Below are 20,068 nucleotides of genomic sequence, written 5' to 3' on the forward strand. Positions count from 1 at the left end.
TGTGACACAGTGCTTACTACCCCAGAAGAGAGAGACAGAGGGGGAGTGTAAGATAGAGAGAGAAAGAACAAGAAATCTACTCCCCTAAAAACATTACCCCCACCCTAACAACCAGCGACAGACTCCCCCACTTTGTAACCATAGAGATTACGCTCCCAAGAAACAATGTCTTTTAAAACATTCTTCGTGGAAACAGCATTCAAGAGAGACACAATACAGCTGGCTCTTACTCTTAAAGTCAGCACAGTGCCTTGAATTAAGTCCTCTCTCTCTCTCTCCTTCATTCCTCCACTTCTCTCTCTCTAATCAAACTTAATCTCGGCTGAATTTCTCACATGGCACACGTGTCCTTCCATCCACATCCCAGGAGCAAAATCCTCCCTGTTGTGAGTTGGAATTAAGATGATCACTTACATACATTGAATGAAATGCACATTTAGATCTGTCCTAATATTTCAAAAGTTTTCTTGGTAAAGGTCATTATAAGAAAATGCATTGGGAGGGAGAGAAGATCTCTAAAGTGGATTTAAACTGACTTAGACATGGCATGATGCTTTAGCCTTTTAATTCTCATCTCATTCCGACAGTTCATCACAATAAGCCAGCCCCCGGCCCCCAGATCTTTGTTACTTCTCTCTGCAGGGATGCTGTACGTTTCAACACCAAGTCCTCTATAAAAGGCAATGCTTGTTAATTTAACATAGCATTTTCTGAGTAAGTAAATACATTCAAATTCCATTCAGAGCACCTGGTCGGATACAAATAACTTTCGTGTACTTAAAGGGTTGGTTCACCCATAAATGAAAATTCTGTCATCATTTACACACCCTCATGTTAATCCAAACCTGAATGACTTTTTTTCTATGGAAAGGAGATGTTTTGCAGAATGTCTGAGCTTCTCTCTTCCATACATTGAAAGTGGATGGTGACTAGGGGCTGTCAAGCTACAAAATGGACAAAAAAGTAGTCCAAACGACTCATGCACTACTTTCCAAGTCTTATGATGCCATACAATAGTTTGTGTGAGGAACAGACTGAAATTTAAGTTGTTTTTCCACTTAAAATATTACTTTGAAAACCTTGACAGATGTAGTCACCATTCACTTCACTTGTATGAAAAATAGCAGCTTGGACATTCTGCTATAAATAAATGTTTTTGTGCTCCAAGGAACAAGGAAAGTCATACAGGTTTGTAACCTCATAAGTAATAATGACAGATTTTAATTTTTGTATGAAATATTCAGTCTTATATTGCTGAAGAAAAATTATTATGTGGAATTTGTCCAGCTTAATTGAATTAATCTGTCATCATGTTCTCACCCTCATGTCACTGCAGACCCATACGCCTTTTTTTTTTTTTTTTTTTTTTTTTTTTTGGTGGAACAAAAAAAGAACAATCTAGCAGAATGTCTAATGCTGCTCATTTCCATACAATAAAAGTGAATGATGACTACAGCTGTCCCTGGTCCCCATTCACTTTCATTGTGTGGAAAAGAGCAGCTTGGAATTCTTCTAAATATCTCCTTTTGTGTACCACGGAAGAAATAAAGTCATATGGCCTTGTAACGACATGAACTAAGAAAAAACAGAATAAGAAAGAGAGCAAGACAAGAGAGAGAGAGATAGAAAGCAGCATTGAATCTTACCAGCGGTCGGTCTGATGCGACGTGAGGCCACTTTCAGATGTTTGCTCCTGCCCAGCTCTTCTCCCAGGAGATAATACCAACCTTTGATCTCCTGTCAGTATACAATGTGAGAAAAACAGTCAGACAGAAAGAGGAAGAGACTGCAAGCTGCAGCCATGGGAAAAAGCTGCTCTTTTCTTGCAACGTTTTTCACAATCCCAATATCTGTTGACTTGTTCATGCATCCCTCATAGGGACAGAACCTGTGGTTGTTCGCAGCTCATAGCACTGTGTGTGCGTGAGTGTGTGCATGTTTTTGAGACCTTTGCGGGTCAGCACCCGATGCCCCGTTTCTCTCCTGCTTATCCAGATGGTAGCGTGTTATATAAAACCATCCATCTGCCTAAATCTAATTTTTCAAAAATGATCACCCTCCGAGAAATGTTTTAGTGTCTTATTTGATAACGTATGTGCATAGCACTCCTGCTTTTGACAGCAGGACAAAATGCAAACGAACAAGGACATCAGATGCAATATTTCACTCTTTTCCAGGCAAGCGTGCAAAATAAAGGCAGTATGCCAGTATGTTTGCAGTGTGCTGCTCTTGGTAATTTTAGGTCATTTTTCAAGCCTCAATAAGCTGTCCAACTGCAACTTCCCCCACTGTAAGATTATATGATGGTGTGGAGGAAATGCATTGACAAGTGGAGAATGAAATGAAGAGAATAGCTTTAAAAAACAAGAAATTATATCTTCCTTAAAATATATATATACTTAACTATGCGCATAATTATCTACACATGTACTTTATATGTAATTATCATATGGAGCTTCTTATGATTACACATTATTATTGCTTTTGTAATTCTTTGCCATGCATTATTTATAACCTGGAAACTTTGCTACATCTTTATCTATATAATTATTATAATCCACAATTCTTTCATATGCATATACACTCACCAGCCACTTTATTAGGTACACCTGTACACCTACTTATTCTAATTATATCTAATCAGATAATCGTGTGACAGCAGTGTAATGTATAAAATCATGCATATACGGGTCAGGAGCTTCAGTTAGTGTTCACATCAACCATCAGAATGGGGAAAAAAGTGATCTCAGTTATTTTGACCGTGGCATGATTGTTGGTGCCAGACTGGCTGGTTTGAGTATTTCTGTAACTGCTGATCTCCTGGGATTTTCACGTGCAACAGTCTCTAGAATTTACTTTGAATGGTGCCAAAAACAAAAAACATCCAATGAGCGGCAGTTCTGCGGACAGAAATGCCTTGTTGATGAGAGAGGTCAACGGAGAATGGCCAGATTGGTTCGAGCTGACAGAAAGGTTATGGTAACTCAGATAACCCCTCTGCACAATTGTAGTGAGCAGAATAGCATCTCAGGATGCACATGTCGAACCTTGAGGTGGATGGGCTACAACAGCAGAAGACCACGTTGGGTTCCACTTCTGTCAGCCTAGAACAGAAACTGAGGCTGCAGTGGGCCTACCATTTGTGTACCTCAGCAGAAATCCAGATTTGTCAGACTGTCTACTCATCAATTGTCTACTGTCCAGTTTTGGTGAGCCTGTGCCCACTGCAGCCTCAGTTTCCTGTTCTAAACTGACAGTAGTGGGACTCTGAGGGGTTTTCCACCTCAATGTTCAACGTGTTGTACGCTCAGAAATGCTTTTCTGCATAACACTGTTGTAATGTGTGGTTATTTGGGTTACTGTCACCTTCCTGTCAGCTTGGACCAGTCTGGCCATTCTCCTCTGACCTCTTTCATTAACAAGCCTTTTTCACCCACAGAACTGCTGCTCGCTGGATTTTTTGTTTTTGATTTTTGCACCATTCTCTACACTCTAGAGACAGTTGTGCGTGAAAATCCCAGGAGATCAGCAGTTACATAAATAGTCAAACCAGCCCGTCTGGCACCAACAATCATGCCACGGTCTAAATCACTGAGATAAAACTTTTTCCCCGTTCTGATGGTTGATGTGAACATTAACGACATTAATGATTTTCTACATTACACTGGTGCCAGTCTGATTGCTTATTTATTATTACAAGACTTGCTAAATAAATGTACAAAAATGGGCATGAAACATTGATACGAGTTGAAATAATTGTATTAGCTTACTTGTAAAGATCACGGTGATACGAGATCGCAATACCCGGATGACCGGTCTAGTAATCCCTGGATATGTGGATATTATTCCGAAATATCAGACCGCTGGATGGGGCAACTGACCAATCAGAATCAAGTATTCCAGCACTGCGTAATAACTAATGTTAACGTATACTTCATTGTAAAGTTTTACCATAAATATTGTCCAAACCATTTTTCAAATGCTGTAGGTGAAGCAGTATGGATTAATGTTCAGTGAGTGAGTTCATGTAAACATTAAAAAGTGCATTGACAGTGGGATATTTACCTTAGATGAGGTGATGAGAGAGTGGACGCCAAAACTCATACAGCCCAGGAAATCACTGCGCCTGTGGGCAGAATCAAACACTCTAATATACAAAAACACCACAGCAGACAGGAAACTTTTGAACTCCTGATAACTTTGCATTGATGATATTCATATTGGTTATTCTAAATAACATCATGTTCCCTGCCCAGCGACACAGCTGGTATAGAAAATCCAGCCGATAACATATTGATTTTATATTGTATGTTGCACTGCTAGTGCTTCAGATATAACTGTATTATTGTACACCTGAAAAAATGTTAACCTTTTGGTAACATCTAAATCAGCTGGTCTGATTCAAGTCAAAAATATTATTTAACATCATTAAATCAACCTGAATGCATTAGGTTACACCAGCAAAACTAATTTTAAGGGTTAGATCAATGAAAGAAAATAAAGTTTTACCTGGATGTCCGATTGCGATTCCACACTGTCACCAAAAACCTCTTCTTATGATCATCATCATCCACATTTCTGGAACATAAGGGCAACACTTGAAAAGCTCATCCATCAATGTCCAGCTTCATCCAACAACACAATGGCCTTCTCCTCCAAAGACTTCAAAAGTCTTAAAAGAGATTTGCCTTTATTCAACAAAAGAGAAGCAGCAGACCCAAGCCTAAAGTCTCTGTTGATTCTCAAAGGCAGAATGACTGAGTGAGATATAGAGCCTGTCACGCAAGTGGTTAGGAAGCACGTAATGTTTAACATAAATTATTCAACTATAAGATAATAAGACACTCCTCTACTTCCTCATTTTAAATCCCAGAACACAAAGTGTTCAGTTTGAACATCAAACATTGTTTGCTAAACAATAAAACTACAAGATAATCACTCACAACATAAAAGTCTCATTGAAAACAGGACTCTTGCAGTCTAGAACGGTCCTGGATTTCCATCGCTTGCTGTGGTCAACATATGGAGCAATGGCTATCTGCAATATACAATAAACACATGTTAGCGGTTACTATCAAATTCATTAGTTTAACATTGCTAGAGGACATCTTCATCATATACAGAGGGAAAATCAATCAACACTTGTATCTGAATACAAGTGGACAGCTGCCAACACAACTGATGCTTTCTCATGCCTGAAACCTGCCAAAGATGACATGAACACAGGTTCATTTGAAGGGCAGACATTTAAAGAGAATTATGTGACAAATAATGACAAAAATAATATCCTATCATCACCAACTGTGACCAGGACAGTTATCGTTGTTTCTCTATTTAAATATTGTGTCTGAGCTGTGGTCCACTAGGTTGTGCACATGCTCATGACAAATGAAAGCTGTTGGCTCATGGAGACCCAGTTTCGAGTTCGGTCTGTGTCATGTCCTGATTCCATTTATGCTTTCTCTCCCCTACTTTGCCTTCTACTCTGTAAGAACTTGGTTACATGCAGTTGTTATCTTAAGGTGCAATTTCAACTTGATCTAACCTTTAGAAATTACTTTTGTTGAATAAAGCCAGTTCATTTAAATATTACCACATAAAGCAAAATTTTAGGCTACCTAAAATATTTCTTATGATACATGCAGTTGTTACCATAAGGAGCTTTTCTACTTTATCTAATCCTTAAAATTAATTTTGATGGTGTAATCTAATGTATTCAGGTTGATTTAGTGAAGTCATTCAATTATTATAATTTTTTTTACTTGAATAAAGCCAATTAATTAAGATGTTAACACATAAAGCATAATTTTAGGTTATAAATATTACATATATTCATATTTTTGCTGCTTGTTCAGTTTACTTAATTAAAATACAATTTCAAAACAATTCTAGAACATTTTGTCACAACTTTGTTTCATTGCGTTCTATCCATTTAAAATGTTAAAATGGAAGTTTACTTAATCCATTTGAGTTGGGACTACATGAATAATTTTGTGATGTTAATGTAGCATTGATAAAACTGGTTAAAAGGTTTATTTGAGTTACATTTATAGGTCTAATTTTGTTGCGTTTACACAATTCAACTAGGTTATTTCTACACAAAGTATTTGTGTTGAGATTACATAGTAATTTTAAATTATGAACCACTGTCCATGATTTAATCAAGTTCATCCAAAGAGCTATTTATTTTTAGTGTACCTGACCATTTTATTTATTTTTTTTAAAGTGGACATTGTTAAAAGGGGTTACATTTGTTAAAAATGTGCTTCATGTGGTAGCATCTAAATTAACTTGTTTTATTCAAGTAAAAAATTTTATTTAACCACTGAATCATCACATTACGTTTTATCAACAAAACTAATTTTTAGGGTTAGGTCATTAAGAAATAGCTCCTTATTTCTACTAACCTTTAAAATTACTTTTGAAGGTGTAACGTAATATTTTCAGGTTGATTTAGTCATATTAAAGGTGTACTCAATAACGTTTTTGTTTTTGTCATTTTGGACTTACACTGACACTGAGCGGCTTTCATGCAGCATAATTTAAAATCAATAGTTTTCTGTTACAGATGCCATTGTAGAAATGTAGTATTCACAGTCAGCCATGATTAATCAATGAGTGAAAGTGTCAGATAACAGGACAGTTACTGAGATTAAGCGAGTAGTATTTGGCTGGTCATGTGATTCTAACATGGCAGCCCCCATGTGCGGACCCCCTCCATGTAGAATAAAACAGCTTTTATAAGGTTACTGATATGACTGGAGTCTTCATCTCATGTAAATTGTCATGATTTTATACATATGTTTCAAAATTACAATTTATTTCTTTAGGAGTAAAGCTTTTTAAATTACATTTAAATAATATTTTTGACTTGAATAAAGCCAGTTCATTTAGTTCTATACTATACAGCAAAGAAATAAAAAAAAACTGTGGCAAAGAAATAAAAAAAAACTGTGAAAAAGAAAAAAGAAAAAAAAAATGGTTTGAGTAATTTTTTAGGCTCCATCAAAGTCACATGAGCTTATGTGCCATGCTAAATATTGCCTGCACAGTCATAAAAACACACTGCTTATCAAATGTGTACCCACCTTGACATATGAGTCACATGGTCTGTACTCTCTTCCCATAAGTCCCCTGGCTTCCAAAACTGTGAAAGACATCAGTATATGACAACATTAGTGAAAAATACTGCCTGCAGTGTAAAAAGTGGATGTAAGTCATACGTCTTTTATTGTCATTTGCACAGATCACACATGATGGAAACTGAGCATTGAAATTTGTGAGGGTTTGTTAAAATACAAAAAGTATAATGACAAATACTTCTTTGGATATGTGCATTTTTACTTGATCTAACCCTTAAATATTTGTTGGTACAATCCAGTGAAATCAGGTTGATTCATTCATAACTTTATTGAATTAGAACCAGTTCGTTTACATGTTTAGGTTTAAGTTACCTTACAAAACATATTATAGTGTAAGGGATTCAGATTGTTGTTAAGAAATTAAAGTATAAAGATTTCCTGTATGAAATCATTGCAAGCAGAACCTATTAAATACAATTTTATATTGACGCATGAGAAGAGCTTCATTTAGAGCAAACAAACTGTTAAAATTCAAAAGTACAAAGTACAAAAACTGTTCACAGACATGTAATAGTGCTTACTTTGAACACAGAACACCCCATTGCCAGGAGTAACTATCAGTTTCAGTTGACCTGTGTACACAAGATACAAAAACTAATTATATAAAGGGTTCACACACCTTTTGACCGATACATTTCTATGACTGAAATAATTTTATAAAGATTGCACTCACAAAAAGCAATGTCAAGAAAGATTAAGAGCTTTATATTATATTATTTATCATTATATTCATTTCCATGATTTCCATAATAACAGTTTAAAATTCTGATATTTCCAGGTTTTCCATAACCATGGTAAAATAAATAAATACATTTGTAAAAAATGTAAAAAGCTAAAAAAAAAATCCTTTCATGTGAAGCATCTTGCATTGGACATATAAGGAATTGGACGTGAAATTGAAAACATGTAGAAGTACCCGACCAAAAAAGTTTTCCCAGTATTTAGTGCAAAATAATGCTCATTCCAGCAGTAAGAGCGCAAATTATAAGAGCATCTCTTAAAAGAAAAACAATTTTTTACTCAAAGCCTGACACATATATTTCTTCCAAAACATCAGCAAAGCCTGTCACAAACAGGTCATCTTGTGCCACAACGATATGAGATGTGCAGCCAAACAAGTGAATGTTAAAGTCTTTGCCTCAGGATACATTTGACATCAAAAAGCAGATACAAAAATGTTATTGATTATAAAGAATATTTAAGCATGTATCACTTAAACACAGTAGGTCAATAAAGAGTTGAGCCAGTAAGACTCACCATGAGTTTGTAAAATAAAGGACGATCTCTGCCATTGGCTTAAACAGCCCAGTGTCTCTCTCTTTGCCCTCTTACAGTCCATATCATAATAAAACAGCAGCCAAAAATTTTAAAAATGTCTGTAATTGTATGCATCACACATGAATTTTCAAAAGAACTGGTAAATTCATTCAAATTTGATGCCTCACAGCTATTCATGAACTTAACCCCACTATGCATATGTTGCAACTAGAGAATAAAGCACAGCAAGAGAAAACAGGCATACATTTCAACCGCCTTTCATTTTGAATAGCTGATAAGACAGAAAGAGCTGTGATTGGTCAGAGGGCAGCACTGAATGGAGTGAAAGGGGGTGTGCCATGTGTGGGGGAGGAAGGCCAAGTCCACCTGCTGTATAATAATAAACAAAGCCTTTGGCTGAGGTTGCTCTTTTGTGCTTATCTGAGATCAGTTACATGGTTTCGCTTATTATGTTTTAGTGCATATTAGCAAATAATTTTAGAAAAAGAAACAGAACACAAACACCTTGGACTACCCCTCTCCTTTCTTACAAAACATATTAAAAAATAAATAAATAAATAAAAAACCAGGCACAAATGTATTATCCTTATAGTGGAAGACTTTTTTTTTTTTTTTTTTTTTGTCCTGAAGAGAAAACAAAGAATAAATTCCCAAAATACATATAATTGCTTTAAAAGCAGCCTTAAGGGAAAGTCTTTTTTCTTGTCCGTTAAAGGACTTTAATCTCTACGAGTCATTCATTGACACACCATGCAGGAAATTAAATGAATCATTGGCTCATTAATTCCTAGATCTGGCTATCCATCTGCAGTTGTTAAATCTAGATTGACAGATTTCACTGATGAACAAATGGTGCTGCTGTGTAACCATGCTAGCTGGACTCAAAATAACTCAAAATGTTATTATCCCTTGTGTGGCTGTGGATGGTATGCATCCCTCAGGAAGAGCAAAACCATGTTGATTGCATAAAGCATTTCATAGCCTCCTTTGGGAAAGAGAAGCCATGGAAAATGCATGCAACACATCCAGACAGACAAAAATAACAATAAACAGCTGGCAGCGGAGCATGCAGTAATGCTGTCAAATTAATTCGGAAAATGATATTCCAAAAAATGTAACAGACATAAAATGCATAAAGCTTAACATTTGTGAGATCACTGAGATGGGACACTATAACCCCAGATTTTAGCTTTCTTTCTACAAATATACAATTGTTCTGCTATTGTCAGGAGGCATTTACAACATCTGCCAATGACCATTGTAGCAATTACTGACTGTCCTTTCAGTGAGCACAAATGATTTGAACAGAATGTACAGAAGTAGGGATCCATGCATAACAAGATCATGCAATGAATGCTTTATTCATTTAAAATATTAAAAAATATATAAAGGGTGACGTGTTGTCATTTGGATAGTTTTGAGCTTTTCACTAAAGCTTTACAATGTTATAACCAAATGTAGAATTGCTGAGTTTAGCAGTAAGGTCTTAAAGGAATATTCCGGGCTCAATTCAAGTTAAGCTCAATCGACAGCATTTGTGGCATAATATTGATTACCACAAAAAATTATTTCACCCCTCCTTTTCTTTGAAAAAAGTGAAAATCTGAGTTACAGTGAGGCATTTATAATGGAAGTGAATGGGGACAATTTTTGGAGGGTTTAAAGACAGAAAAATGATGCTTGTAATTTTATAAAAGCACTTACATTAATTCTTCTGTTAAAACTCAAGTATTATTTGAGCTGTAAATTTGTTTAAATCGCTGATTTTACTGTCATTTTAGGGTTTGTTGACATTACAATGTCATGGCAACAAAGTTGTAAAATTGGCTATAACTTTACACAGAAAATGTTAGTAAGTGATTTGATCACACTAAAATCATGTTAACACACACATTGTTTATGTCTTGTGGCTATACGTTTGAAACAGTGAGTATTTTAATGTTTACAAATTGGCCCCATTCACTTCCATTGTAAGTGTCTCACTGTAACCACGATTTTTGCTTTTTTTAAAGAAAAAGAGGGACGAGTCGAAATTAATACTTGTGGTAATCAATATTATGCCACAAATGCTGTAGATTGAGCTTAACTTGTATTGAACCCAAAATATTATTACAATATTTACATTTATTCATTTGGCAGACGCTTTTATCCAAAGCAACTTACAAAAGAGGAATAATACATCATAAGCGATTCATCTTAAGGAGACAGTAGTACGAAAAGTGCTGCATTACAAAGTTTCAATTGCATCAGAATAGAAGTATCCAAGACAGATTAGAGTGCAACAAGAATATATATATATATCACTTACTCATTCTTTATTTTATTTATTTATTTGTTTCACATTTTAGAATAATAGTAAAGTCATCAAAACTATGGAATAATAAAAATGGAACTATGGGAATTATGTTGTGACTAAATAAAATCCAAAATAAATCAAAACTGTGTTATAGTTTAGCATCTTCAAAGTAGTCACCCTTTGCCTAGAATTTGCAGACATGTACTCTTGACATTTTCTCAACCAACTTCTTGAGGTATCACCCTGGGATGCTTTTTAAACAGTATTGAAGGAGTTCCCATCTATGTTGGGCACTTATTGGCTGCTTTTTTTCATTATTCGGTCCAAGTCATCAATTTAAAAAAAAAAGTTTTGTAATTAAATAAATTGCATAATATGGTGGCATAATTATATTTTTGTCTACAAAACTAATTTCAAACATTTAAGCATACGCCTTCAGACCAAAATGTTTTTAAAATCATGAGAAACATTTCAGTCAGGTGTTTCAAAACTTTTGACCGGTAGTGTGTGTGTGTGTGTATATATTATAAGTGCATGGTCAAGTGCTCATGGAAGTAATTACAGCAGTGATTTTTACTTGTTATTTGATACGACTTTTAACATCTCTATTTTAACTAATTATTTGATCAGCTATATATTTTATTTAGCTATACAGCTATATATCCTTTAGATATTTATATTTTTAACACAAAAATTGAATTAAAATAGCAAATTAACTATCATAACTGGACACTACTCACACTGAGGTCATGTAACAACAATGTAGGCAGCATACTATTGTTGAAAACGGTTATCGCACAAAAATGCCTGCTGTAAAACAATAGTAGACAGTAGAGAGTGTATCCTGTACCACTTTCAGTAAGCCAGAATTTCATTTCAAACATAGCCAATTACTTTCCAGATTCTCATGCTCTGAGAATTCCAGCATTGCTATCTAGTGGCTGAAAGTGCAAATCATTCCTGTAATAAATGTTCACCCGTCTCTGCCAGAATGGTCTGGGAAACACCAACAAAAATATTGCATGTGTCATTAATGTGTGAGTAACCAATGCTTGCAGAAAGATGAATCTCTTACTCTTTCCTCTGAAACTAGAAGGGTGAATCTTCTTCCTCTTCTTGGGAGCAATTTCTGTATTGTTTCTAGCTGTGGTTCTGACCACTGCAGCCACTTTAACCTGTGCAGATGTACTCTGGCTCACAGCGTTGCCCCATTCCCTCTCATTTGGCCTACCAGCACTGACACTGCAGAAATCACAGGAAGCAGTAACAGAATGAATAAAAGAACACAATGTGTGTCTAAATGATATTCAATATGACACATTGAATGAGTGAGATGAGATTCTATGATTCTATTTTGTATGAGAGCAAATTAACCATCACCTCCATCATCCATGCTATTTGTTTATTTTTACATAGTGACTCTTAACATTAATAACATTTCCATTTATTCATTTAGCAGATGCTGTTATCCGAAGCATCTTTCAAATGAGAATAATATAACCCGCAGTAATTATGTTAAATCTAGATTAGAAGTGTATGTGCAGAAAGTTAGTTATTAATTATTGTTAACATGGAGGACCATACATGGATACGTATTATTCCATTGGTCTGATATATCAAAGCTAAACAGTGGACAGTGTGTGGTTTGTTATGGTCACGCAGCATTAAACAGAAATGTTCCACTCTGGCTCACAAGCCTCAAAGACACAGAGGTTCTTTACTTTGCCTGTTGGCTAGGTGCCAATGCCCTTTTGTCCCTGACAGATCTGATGTATCTCGCAGAAGATCTCCTCTCTCTGCTGTCTGTAAGTCTGGTTCTCTCTCTGCACGGTTTCTTTGTTGATGGGCCCTTGGGGAGGGACAGGTCCTGTAGCCAGAGGGTTTCCCTCTGAAGTCTCTTCCTGCGGGCACAGCCAGAGGTGTTTATGTGTTTGGCAATAACATCTAATGACAGAGTGATAGACAAGTGCACCCAGCAGGAGGCTCTGAAATTATCTTAATCCACTGACAATCATGCAAGAGCTGTCAGTGCTGGACGGCCGTAAAGGTTATGCTATTTTAACCTTAATTTTATATGTGAAATTGGTACAGTTATTTGGCTGATTGTACACACTAAATGTTGTTAATTTGCTATTTTATAAATGATTTAATACCATTTCAACAAGGAATGCCACTCATTAAGTTTAATTAAGGTATTCTGGACAAGTTGAAGGAAATTTCTCCTGACAGCCCAGCAGGAAATCAGGTGCTTGCAGGAGTGAGAGGTCAGGGACACTGTTCACTCCAGACAAAACATTTTAATCTTTAGGTTTTATGGTTGACATGTAATTTTGATTCAATTTAGGTTGCTATTTATTACTTAAACAGACTTTTTACATATTTAAAACATTTTTAAACAGACCCAAAAATTAAAAATGTCATCCCATATGTTAAAAGAGACTTAAATATTGATCTGTTTCACACCCATACTTATCATATCGCTTTTAAAGACATGTATTTAACCACTGGAGTCATTTGGATTACTTTTATGCTGCCTTTATGTGATTTGTGGAGCTTCAAAGTTCTGGTCACCATTCACTTGCATTGTATGGACCTACAGAGTTGAAATAGTCTTCTAAAAATCTTAATTTGTTCTCAGCAGAAGAAAGACAGTCAAACACATCTGGGATGGCATCAGGTTGAATAAATGATGAGAGGATTTTCATTTTTGGGTGAACTATCACTTTAAAGTACCTCATTATAAAGACATTTACGCTACAGTGGCCACAAACATTTGGACACTTACTTGAACAATGTATGAATGTATTTTGCATTAGATAGCAAACATTTCACAAAAAAAAGACTTATAGGTTTTAAATTATGAAACAATGGATATACTATACAAATCAAGAAATAAAAAATATTTGGACATGTCCGTGTGATGAGCTGTGGTTGTTCTGCATGGACGCTGACTATCTAAATTCACAAAAAAATACCTTATGAAAGAAAGAAAGGAAGAAAGAAAGAAAGAAAGAAAGAAACGTTTAGTTAGTTCTGAGAAAAGGTTTATTATAATTTACAGATGGGCTTTTGGGGACACTGTATTGAGTGTTTAACCACAATAATGTAAAATTAGTTTCACGTCAAGTTATATAACATCGTCGAGGTATAAAATGCAGTTGTTTGTGCCAGACAAAAAACAGATGTAAACTTTACAACTTTATCCTGTAATCATGAACTTGCTGCATGAGTGCATCAGTGATCACAGAGGAAGCACAAGAGCGTAAAAGCCACAACATTGATGTGGCACTCAGTTCTATTACACTGTGCGTTTACAGTGGTCTGTTAACATTTAAGTTAAATCTTGAACCGTCACAACTAAACTGAGCTTGAAAGATAGTATCTCTAAGTAGGCGTTTCCAAATGGACTCTGAAATATTCCAAACAGAAAACGTCATTTACAATAGTTCAGTAAAGCTGGAAATGTATTATGAAAAAAGGCTTTTGCATAATTTCGGGGAATTTTTATTGGGAAAAATATTCAATAACTTTACTCTTATACAGTGTAGTGTCACCAAAATCACTTCACACATCAGTGATCTCCTGTTGGTTATACTACAACACTTAGTTTGGAAAAAAAGGCTTTTGCATAATTTTGGGGAATTGTTACTTTTGTGAAGTGTGTGAAGTGATTTTGATGGTACTACACTGTATAAGAGTAAAGTTATTGAATATTTTTCCAAATTAAAATTCCCCAAAATCATGCAAAAGCCTTTTTTCCAAACTCAGTGTTGTAGTATAACCAACAGGAGATCACTGATGTGTGAAGTGATTTTGATGATACTACACTGTACAAGAGGAAAGTTACTGAATATTTTTCCCCAATAAAAATTCCCCAAATTATGCAAAAACCTTTTTTTTCCCTAACTAAGTGTTGTAGTATAACCAACAGGAGATCACTGATGTGTGAAGTGATTTTGGTGACACTATACTGTATAAGAGGAAAGTTATTGAATATTTTTCCTAATTAAAATTCCCCAAAATTATGCAAAACCCTTTTTTTTTTTTCCAAACTAAATGTTGTAGTATAATCAACAGGAGATCACTGATGTGTGAAGTGATTTTGGTGACACTACACTCTATAAGAGGAAAGTTACTGAATATTTTCCCCAATAAAAATTCCCCAAATTATGCAAAAACCTTTTTTTTTCCAAACTAAGTGTTGTAGTATAACCAACAGGAGACCACTGATGTGTGAAGTGATTTTGGTGACACTACACTTTGTAAGAGTGAATTTATTGAATATTTTTGTAGTATCGCTTTTCGGTGTTGCACTTTATAGACGGTCCCTGCGCAATCATCTCTCAGCCGGCTACATGTAGAGACCAGTCTTATTTATCCAGCTTGTTTTTATGAAAATTAGGTTGTAGCTCGTTGTCTACCTTACTACAGTTGGAAAGAGGCATCGTTTGTGTTTTAACAACGTTTCGCTCATGAATTACTGATCCGGGAAGTTCGAAGCTGTAAATGTATTTCCAACTTTACCGAACTATTTACACTTACCTTTCTCGGATATCCATACAGCGGGCGTGTTGTCTGCCATTGTCCATCTCTATAAACACATATGTCCTGCTATTCTGTTTATTTTTGTACCAGCTCTGAGAAGTCCAGATGTTCCGCCGAAAGCATTCAAACTTCAGAACTCCCTCATCAGTTCTTCTCGCTGAAGAGGAAGAGTGTGTGTGTGTGTGTGTGTGTGTGTGTGTGTGTGTGTGTGTGTGTGTGTGTGTGTGTGTGTGTGTGTGTGTGTGTGTGTGTGTGTTCTGCGACAGATGGGGCTGTATGGATTTAACCACCAATCCGAGCGCTGCATTTTAAACGCACGGGGTTTGAGTAAACTCACACTACAGAAGTAGTAAGGATGAGGGAGTAACGGTTACTGTATAGTGTTTTATGTGATTCGTTTTATCAGTTAATTACATTACTGTTACTGGTTTCCAGTCATCCAAATTATTATTTGGTATTCTGCATATTCAGACAGAAATCTTAAAGGGATAGTTCCAGCGGCGTAGCTAGACCCTTGCTGACAGGGTTGAAGCCCCAGTTTTTTTTTTTTTTCTTTTTTTTTTTTTGGATGAAAAAAAGTAAGGCTTAATGTTCATTACATCAGGGTACACAAGCAACAAGGCAGGCTTCAATTCTGGTTTCAAATGTAAATTAATTCTGATCATTGAGCCTAACTTGCATTAATTGACAGTTCACACTTTGATTTTTACCTGCTGTTCCTGCTCAAGTTCATCAGATGAATTGTTATGAACGCCTCGTGTGGGAGCTTTCTATTTTCTCTCACAGGGGTGCAGCTTTTCTGTATCAGAGGCACTGAGGTTTTATTATGCAAGCCATATTTCTAAATATATAATCTATTAGCCTCATTTCTAATTTTTTTAACAATCCACACACCAAGTAGATTTTAATGCTTGCACCAGTGATCTTGTTCAGTTAGTCGGGAGTCGATACACGAGAATAAAGAATGTTTATTGCAATGGAATTTCCTCAAACGCAACTCAAAATAGCAGAACAGTGAGCTAAGAGCCTAAATAGCACAATACATGGGTCTTAAATTGATAAAATCTCACATTAAATTCAAACAAACATGACTGCCTGTATATGCGCTCTGCCTGTGCTGGTTCACATTTCCATGTCATGTGCGTGGAGTTAAACTGCTGCATTTAAATAGCCTCTTTGTGGTGCCTTGATTTTTAAATGGTTTAAAATCAAATGACATTGAACTTGTCAAATTATTGTACTTAAGTCTGCAGAGCAAAAGTGGGGAAAAAACACTGTCTTACCATTTTCCAAGCGTTGAAACTTTACTTTGTTAAAAACAACCTGGAATCAAGTTTAATAGCAGTCATGAAACCCAACGCAGGTGTTTATAAAATTAAAGTGATTTTTTACTTTTCTCTGTAATCCCATGATGGCGTTTTATTGCCACGTTAAATAATAGAAATTAAGATTTCAATAATAAAGTCGTAATATTTTGCGAATAAAGTAAAAATTACGAGAATAAATTTGTAGCATTATGAGATTAAAGTCGTAATAGTTTGAGAATGTCGTAGCATAATGATATAAAATTTCGTATGAGAATAAAGTAAAAATTATTAGAATAAAGTCTTAGCATTGTGAGAATAATGTAGTTGTGACAAGGAGGGCGTGGCCGGGCCGTAAGTTTGGATGCCTGGCACTGAATTACCCCAATCAGCCGGGAGAGGGATAAAGAGCAGCCAGAGACGCCAGTTCCAATCCCGCTCGGAGTGGGTCAAGCAGGACCGGTTACAGTGGTGCCATGACCCAGATGGGAGTGATGTTTAGGGGGGTGAGTGTAAAAGGAGCCAGCTGGTACAGTACGCACTCTGCAGAGTGGCAGATCTCTGCCTTCCTTACAAAGGAGGAAACGGGAGCTGGGTGAACAGTTCACGGAAGACTTTAATTAGACACAGTTTCACTTGGACACAACATAAAACTGCTTTTCAGCACACACTCACCGGCACACACACACATAGATCTGTGTGTCGCTCACACTGTTTGTCTTCCCGGCCCACCGCAGAATGCACACGTTCGTCGGCTGCATGCATATATCTCTCTCTCTCTCCAACTGGTGTCTCTGGCTCCTCTTCATCCCTCTTCCAGCTGATTGTGGTAATTCAGCGCCAGCCATCCATCTTTACAGCCTGGCCACACCTTCCTCGTCATTGTAGTATATTGTGTGAATGAAGTAGAAATTTTAGAGAAAAAAAATCTCAATATTAGGCTAAACAGAGCATCATTATCACAATGATAGAACGGATGCCGAGCCAGCAGTTTCATTAATGCAAGAGATGGATGTGGAGGACGTGGTTAAATCATACTTTAGGATAGGATTTTACAATAAAGAAATCCTTGGTCTTTTGGCGCATCAGTAAAGAGTTATTAGTATCCGGACTCCGCAGTGGTTCAGTAGGAAATTTAATTTATTCAGGAGAAAGAACCAGACAGATTCGATCAATCCCACTCGGCATTGTTATTGGGTTTTCCTCTCTAAACAATACTGTAACTGAGAGGATGTTACCACATATACAATATCTTGATATGAACTTATATAATTCACAGCAGTTTCAATTATTCTTCGCTTCACTTGAGTGTGAGCCTATATCTCACGCCTCCCTTGACAGACACCCACATGTTGAATACTCTTGTACTAATGCACACCTCATTCATGAACAGAGAACATGCAAAAACTTCCCACAAATTCAGCTCAGTTGTAAAGCCAAGTTATCTCCCTGGTTAGTGGTGTTGTATGTCTTTACTCACCCTCATGCCATCACAGATGTGTATGAATTTCCTTCTTCTGCAGAACAGAAACAAAGATTCTTAGAAGAATATCTCAGCTCTGTAGGACCATACATTGTAAGTCAATGGTGACCAACATTTTTAAGTTACTAGAAGCACATAAAGTCAACATAAAAGAAATCCATATGACTCTAGTGGTTAAATACATGTCTTTTGAAGCGATCAAATAGATTTTGGGTGAGAACAGACCCAAATTGTATGAATTTTTTACTCTACATCTTGCCATTGCAGTCTCTGGGAACAATTTCTTTATTTCCGGCCAGATTACACTTCCTAGTGCTTGACGCATGCGCAGAGTGCTAGGAAGTGTAATCAAGCTTGGAATCATGATCGCCAAGGAGACTACAGATGTAACAGTTTATAGTGAAAAAAGAGTTGGTTCGCTTCAGAAGACATGGATTAAACCACTGGAGTCTTATGGATTACTTTTATGCTGCCTTTATTTGCTTCTAGCAGCTTTAAAGTTTTGGTCAACATTCACTTGCAATGTGTGGAACTTGTGCTCAGCAGAAGAGAGAATGTAATACACATATGGGATGGGATGAGGGTGAGTAAATTATGAGAGAATTTTCATTCTCAAAATCAATTATTGTTAGGTGACATTTTTTTTTGTTGGGAAATATTTGTATGAAAAATAATGCTTGCACACATTAATATTTGGTCAAGCCACCTTTTGCTGCAATAACTGCTTTAAGTCTTTTGGGGTACATATGAACCAGCTTTGCACACAGTGACGAAGTGATTTTGGCCCATTCTTCTCGGCAGATTTGCTCCAGGTTGTTCAGGTTGGTGGGGTGACGCATGTGAACTGCAATTCTCAAATAGTGCCACAGATTCTCAGTAGGATTGAGATCAGGACTTTGACTGGGCCACTGTAGGACATTTATCTTTTTGTTCTTGAGCCACTCCAATGTTGCTTAGGCCTTGTACTTGGGATCATTGTCACGCTGAAAGGTGAATTTCCTCCCAAGCTTCGGTTTTTTAGCGGACTGAAGCAGGTTCTCTTGCAGTATTTCCCTATATTTTGCTCCATCCATTCTTCCATCCATTCTAACAATATGCCCAGTCCCTGCTGATGAGAAGCATCCACACAGCATGATACTGCCACCACCATACTTCACTGTAGGGATGGTGTGTCTTAAGGCATAGGAAGTGTTAGGTTTGCGCCACACATAGCGCTTTGGGTTTTGGCCAAAAAGCTCTATCTTGGTCTGACCACAAAACCTTCACCCACATCGCAGCTGGGTCACTTACATGGTTTCTAGCAAACTCCAGAAGTGCTTTCAGATGGTACTTTTTGAGTAACGGCTCCTTTCTTGCCACCCTCCCATACAGGCCAGCATTATGCAGTGCTCTTGATATGGCTGACTGGTGCGCCATTACTCCACTCCCAGCCACTGAACTCTGTAGCTCCTTCAAAGTGATTGTTGGCCTCTCTGTGGCTTCTCTCACAAGTCTCCTTTTTGTTAGAGTGCTGAGTTTTGAGGGACGGCCTTTTCTTGGCAGTGCATGGGTGGTGTGGTGCGGCTTCCACTTCCTGATTACTGATCCAACTGAGCTCACTGGGATATCCAAACATTTGGATATTATTTTGTTCCCTTTCCCAAATCTATGCATTTTTATTACTCTATCTCTAACTTCTGTGGAATGCTCTTTGCTCTTCATTTTCTTTCAGATTCACAGCCTGACCAGTGATCCTTCAACAATGGGTTTTTTTATCCAGAAAATGTGATTCCAACTTTAATGATTCACAGGTGGATGCCAATGGTAAAATAATTGTGTCCGCGTCAGGGCAATTTCTTTCATCGGTGTAACCTGGCAGCTTCCACAGCACAGGGGTTGAATACTTATGCAAGCAAGATATTTCAGCTTTATATATATATATATCCTAACATAAAACCAATGTCACCTAACAATAATGGATTTTGAGTTCCAGTGTTTTAAAATAAAATATCAAACAGAATGAAATTTCATTGCACCATTT

General features: G+C 36.6%; 1 protein-coding gene across 1 annotated transcript in view; it reads right to left on the reverse strand.

Moving 5' to 3' along the window:
• The window catches only part of LOC127425693 (regulator of G-protein signaling 3-like), a 44,411-nt gene extending 32,594 nt beyond the window's left edge, over window positions 1-11,817 (reverse strand). Inside the window, exons 1-7 of the mRNA XM_051671925.1 lie at window positions 11,792-11,817; window positions 7,664-7,714; window positions 7,089-7,147; window positions 4,944-5,038; window positions 4,510-4,578; window positions 4,066-4,126; window positions 1,647-1,737 (exon numbers count right to left, since the gene is read on the reverse strand). Of these exons, the coding sequence (XP_051527885.1) occupies window positions 1,647-1,737; window positions 4,066-4,126; window positions 4,510-4,578; window positions 4,944-5,038; window positions 7,089-7,127 (355 nt within the window). The 5' untranslated portion in view covers window positions 7,128-7,147; window positions 7,664-7,714; window positions 11,792-11,817. The remainder of the gene's footprint in view (window positions 1-1,646; window positions 1,738-4,065; window positions 4,127-4,509; window positions 4,579-4,943; window positions 5,039-7,088; window positions 7,148-7,663; window positions 7,715-11,791) is intronic.
• Between the last annotated feature and the right edge of the window lie 8,251 nt (window positions 11,818-20,068).

This window comes from Myxocyprinus asiaticus, chromosome 3 (assembly GCF_019703515.2).
Source record: "Myxocyprinus asiaticus isolate MX2 ecotype Aquarium Trade chromosome 3, UBuf_Myxa_2, whole genome shotgun sequence".
NCBI lineage: Eukaryota > Metazoa > Chordata > Actinopteri > Cypriniformes > Catostomidae > Myxocyprinus > Myxocyprinus asiaticus.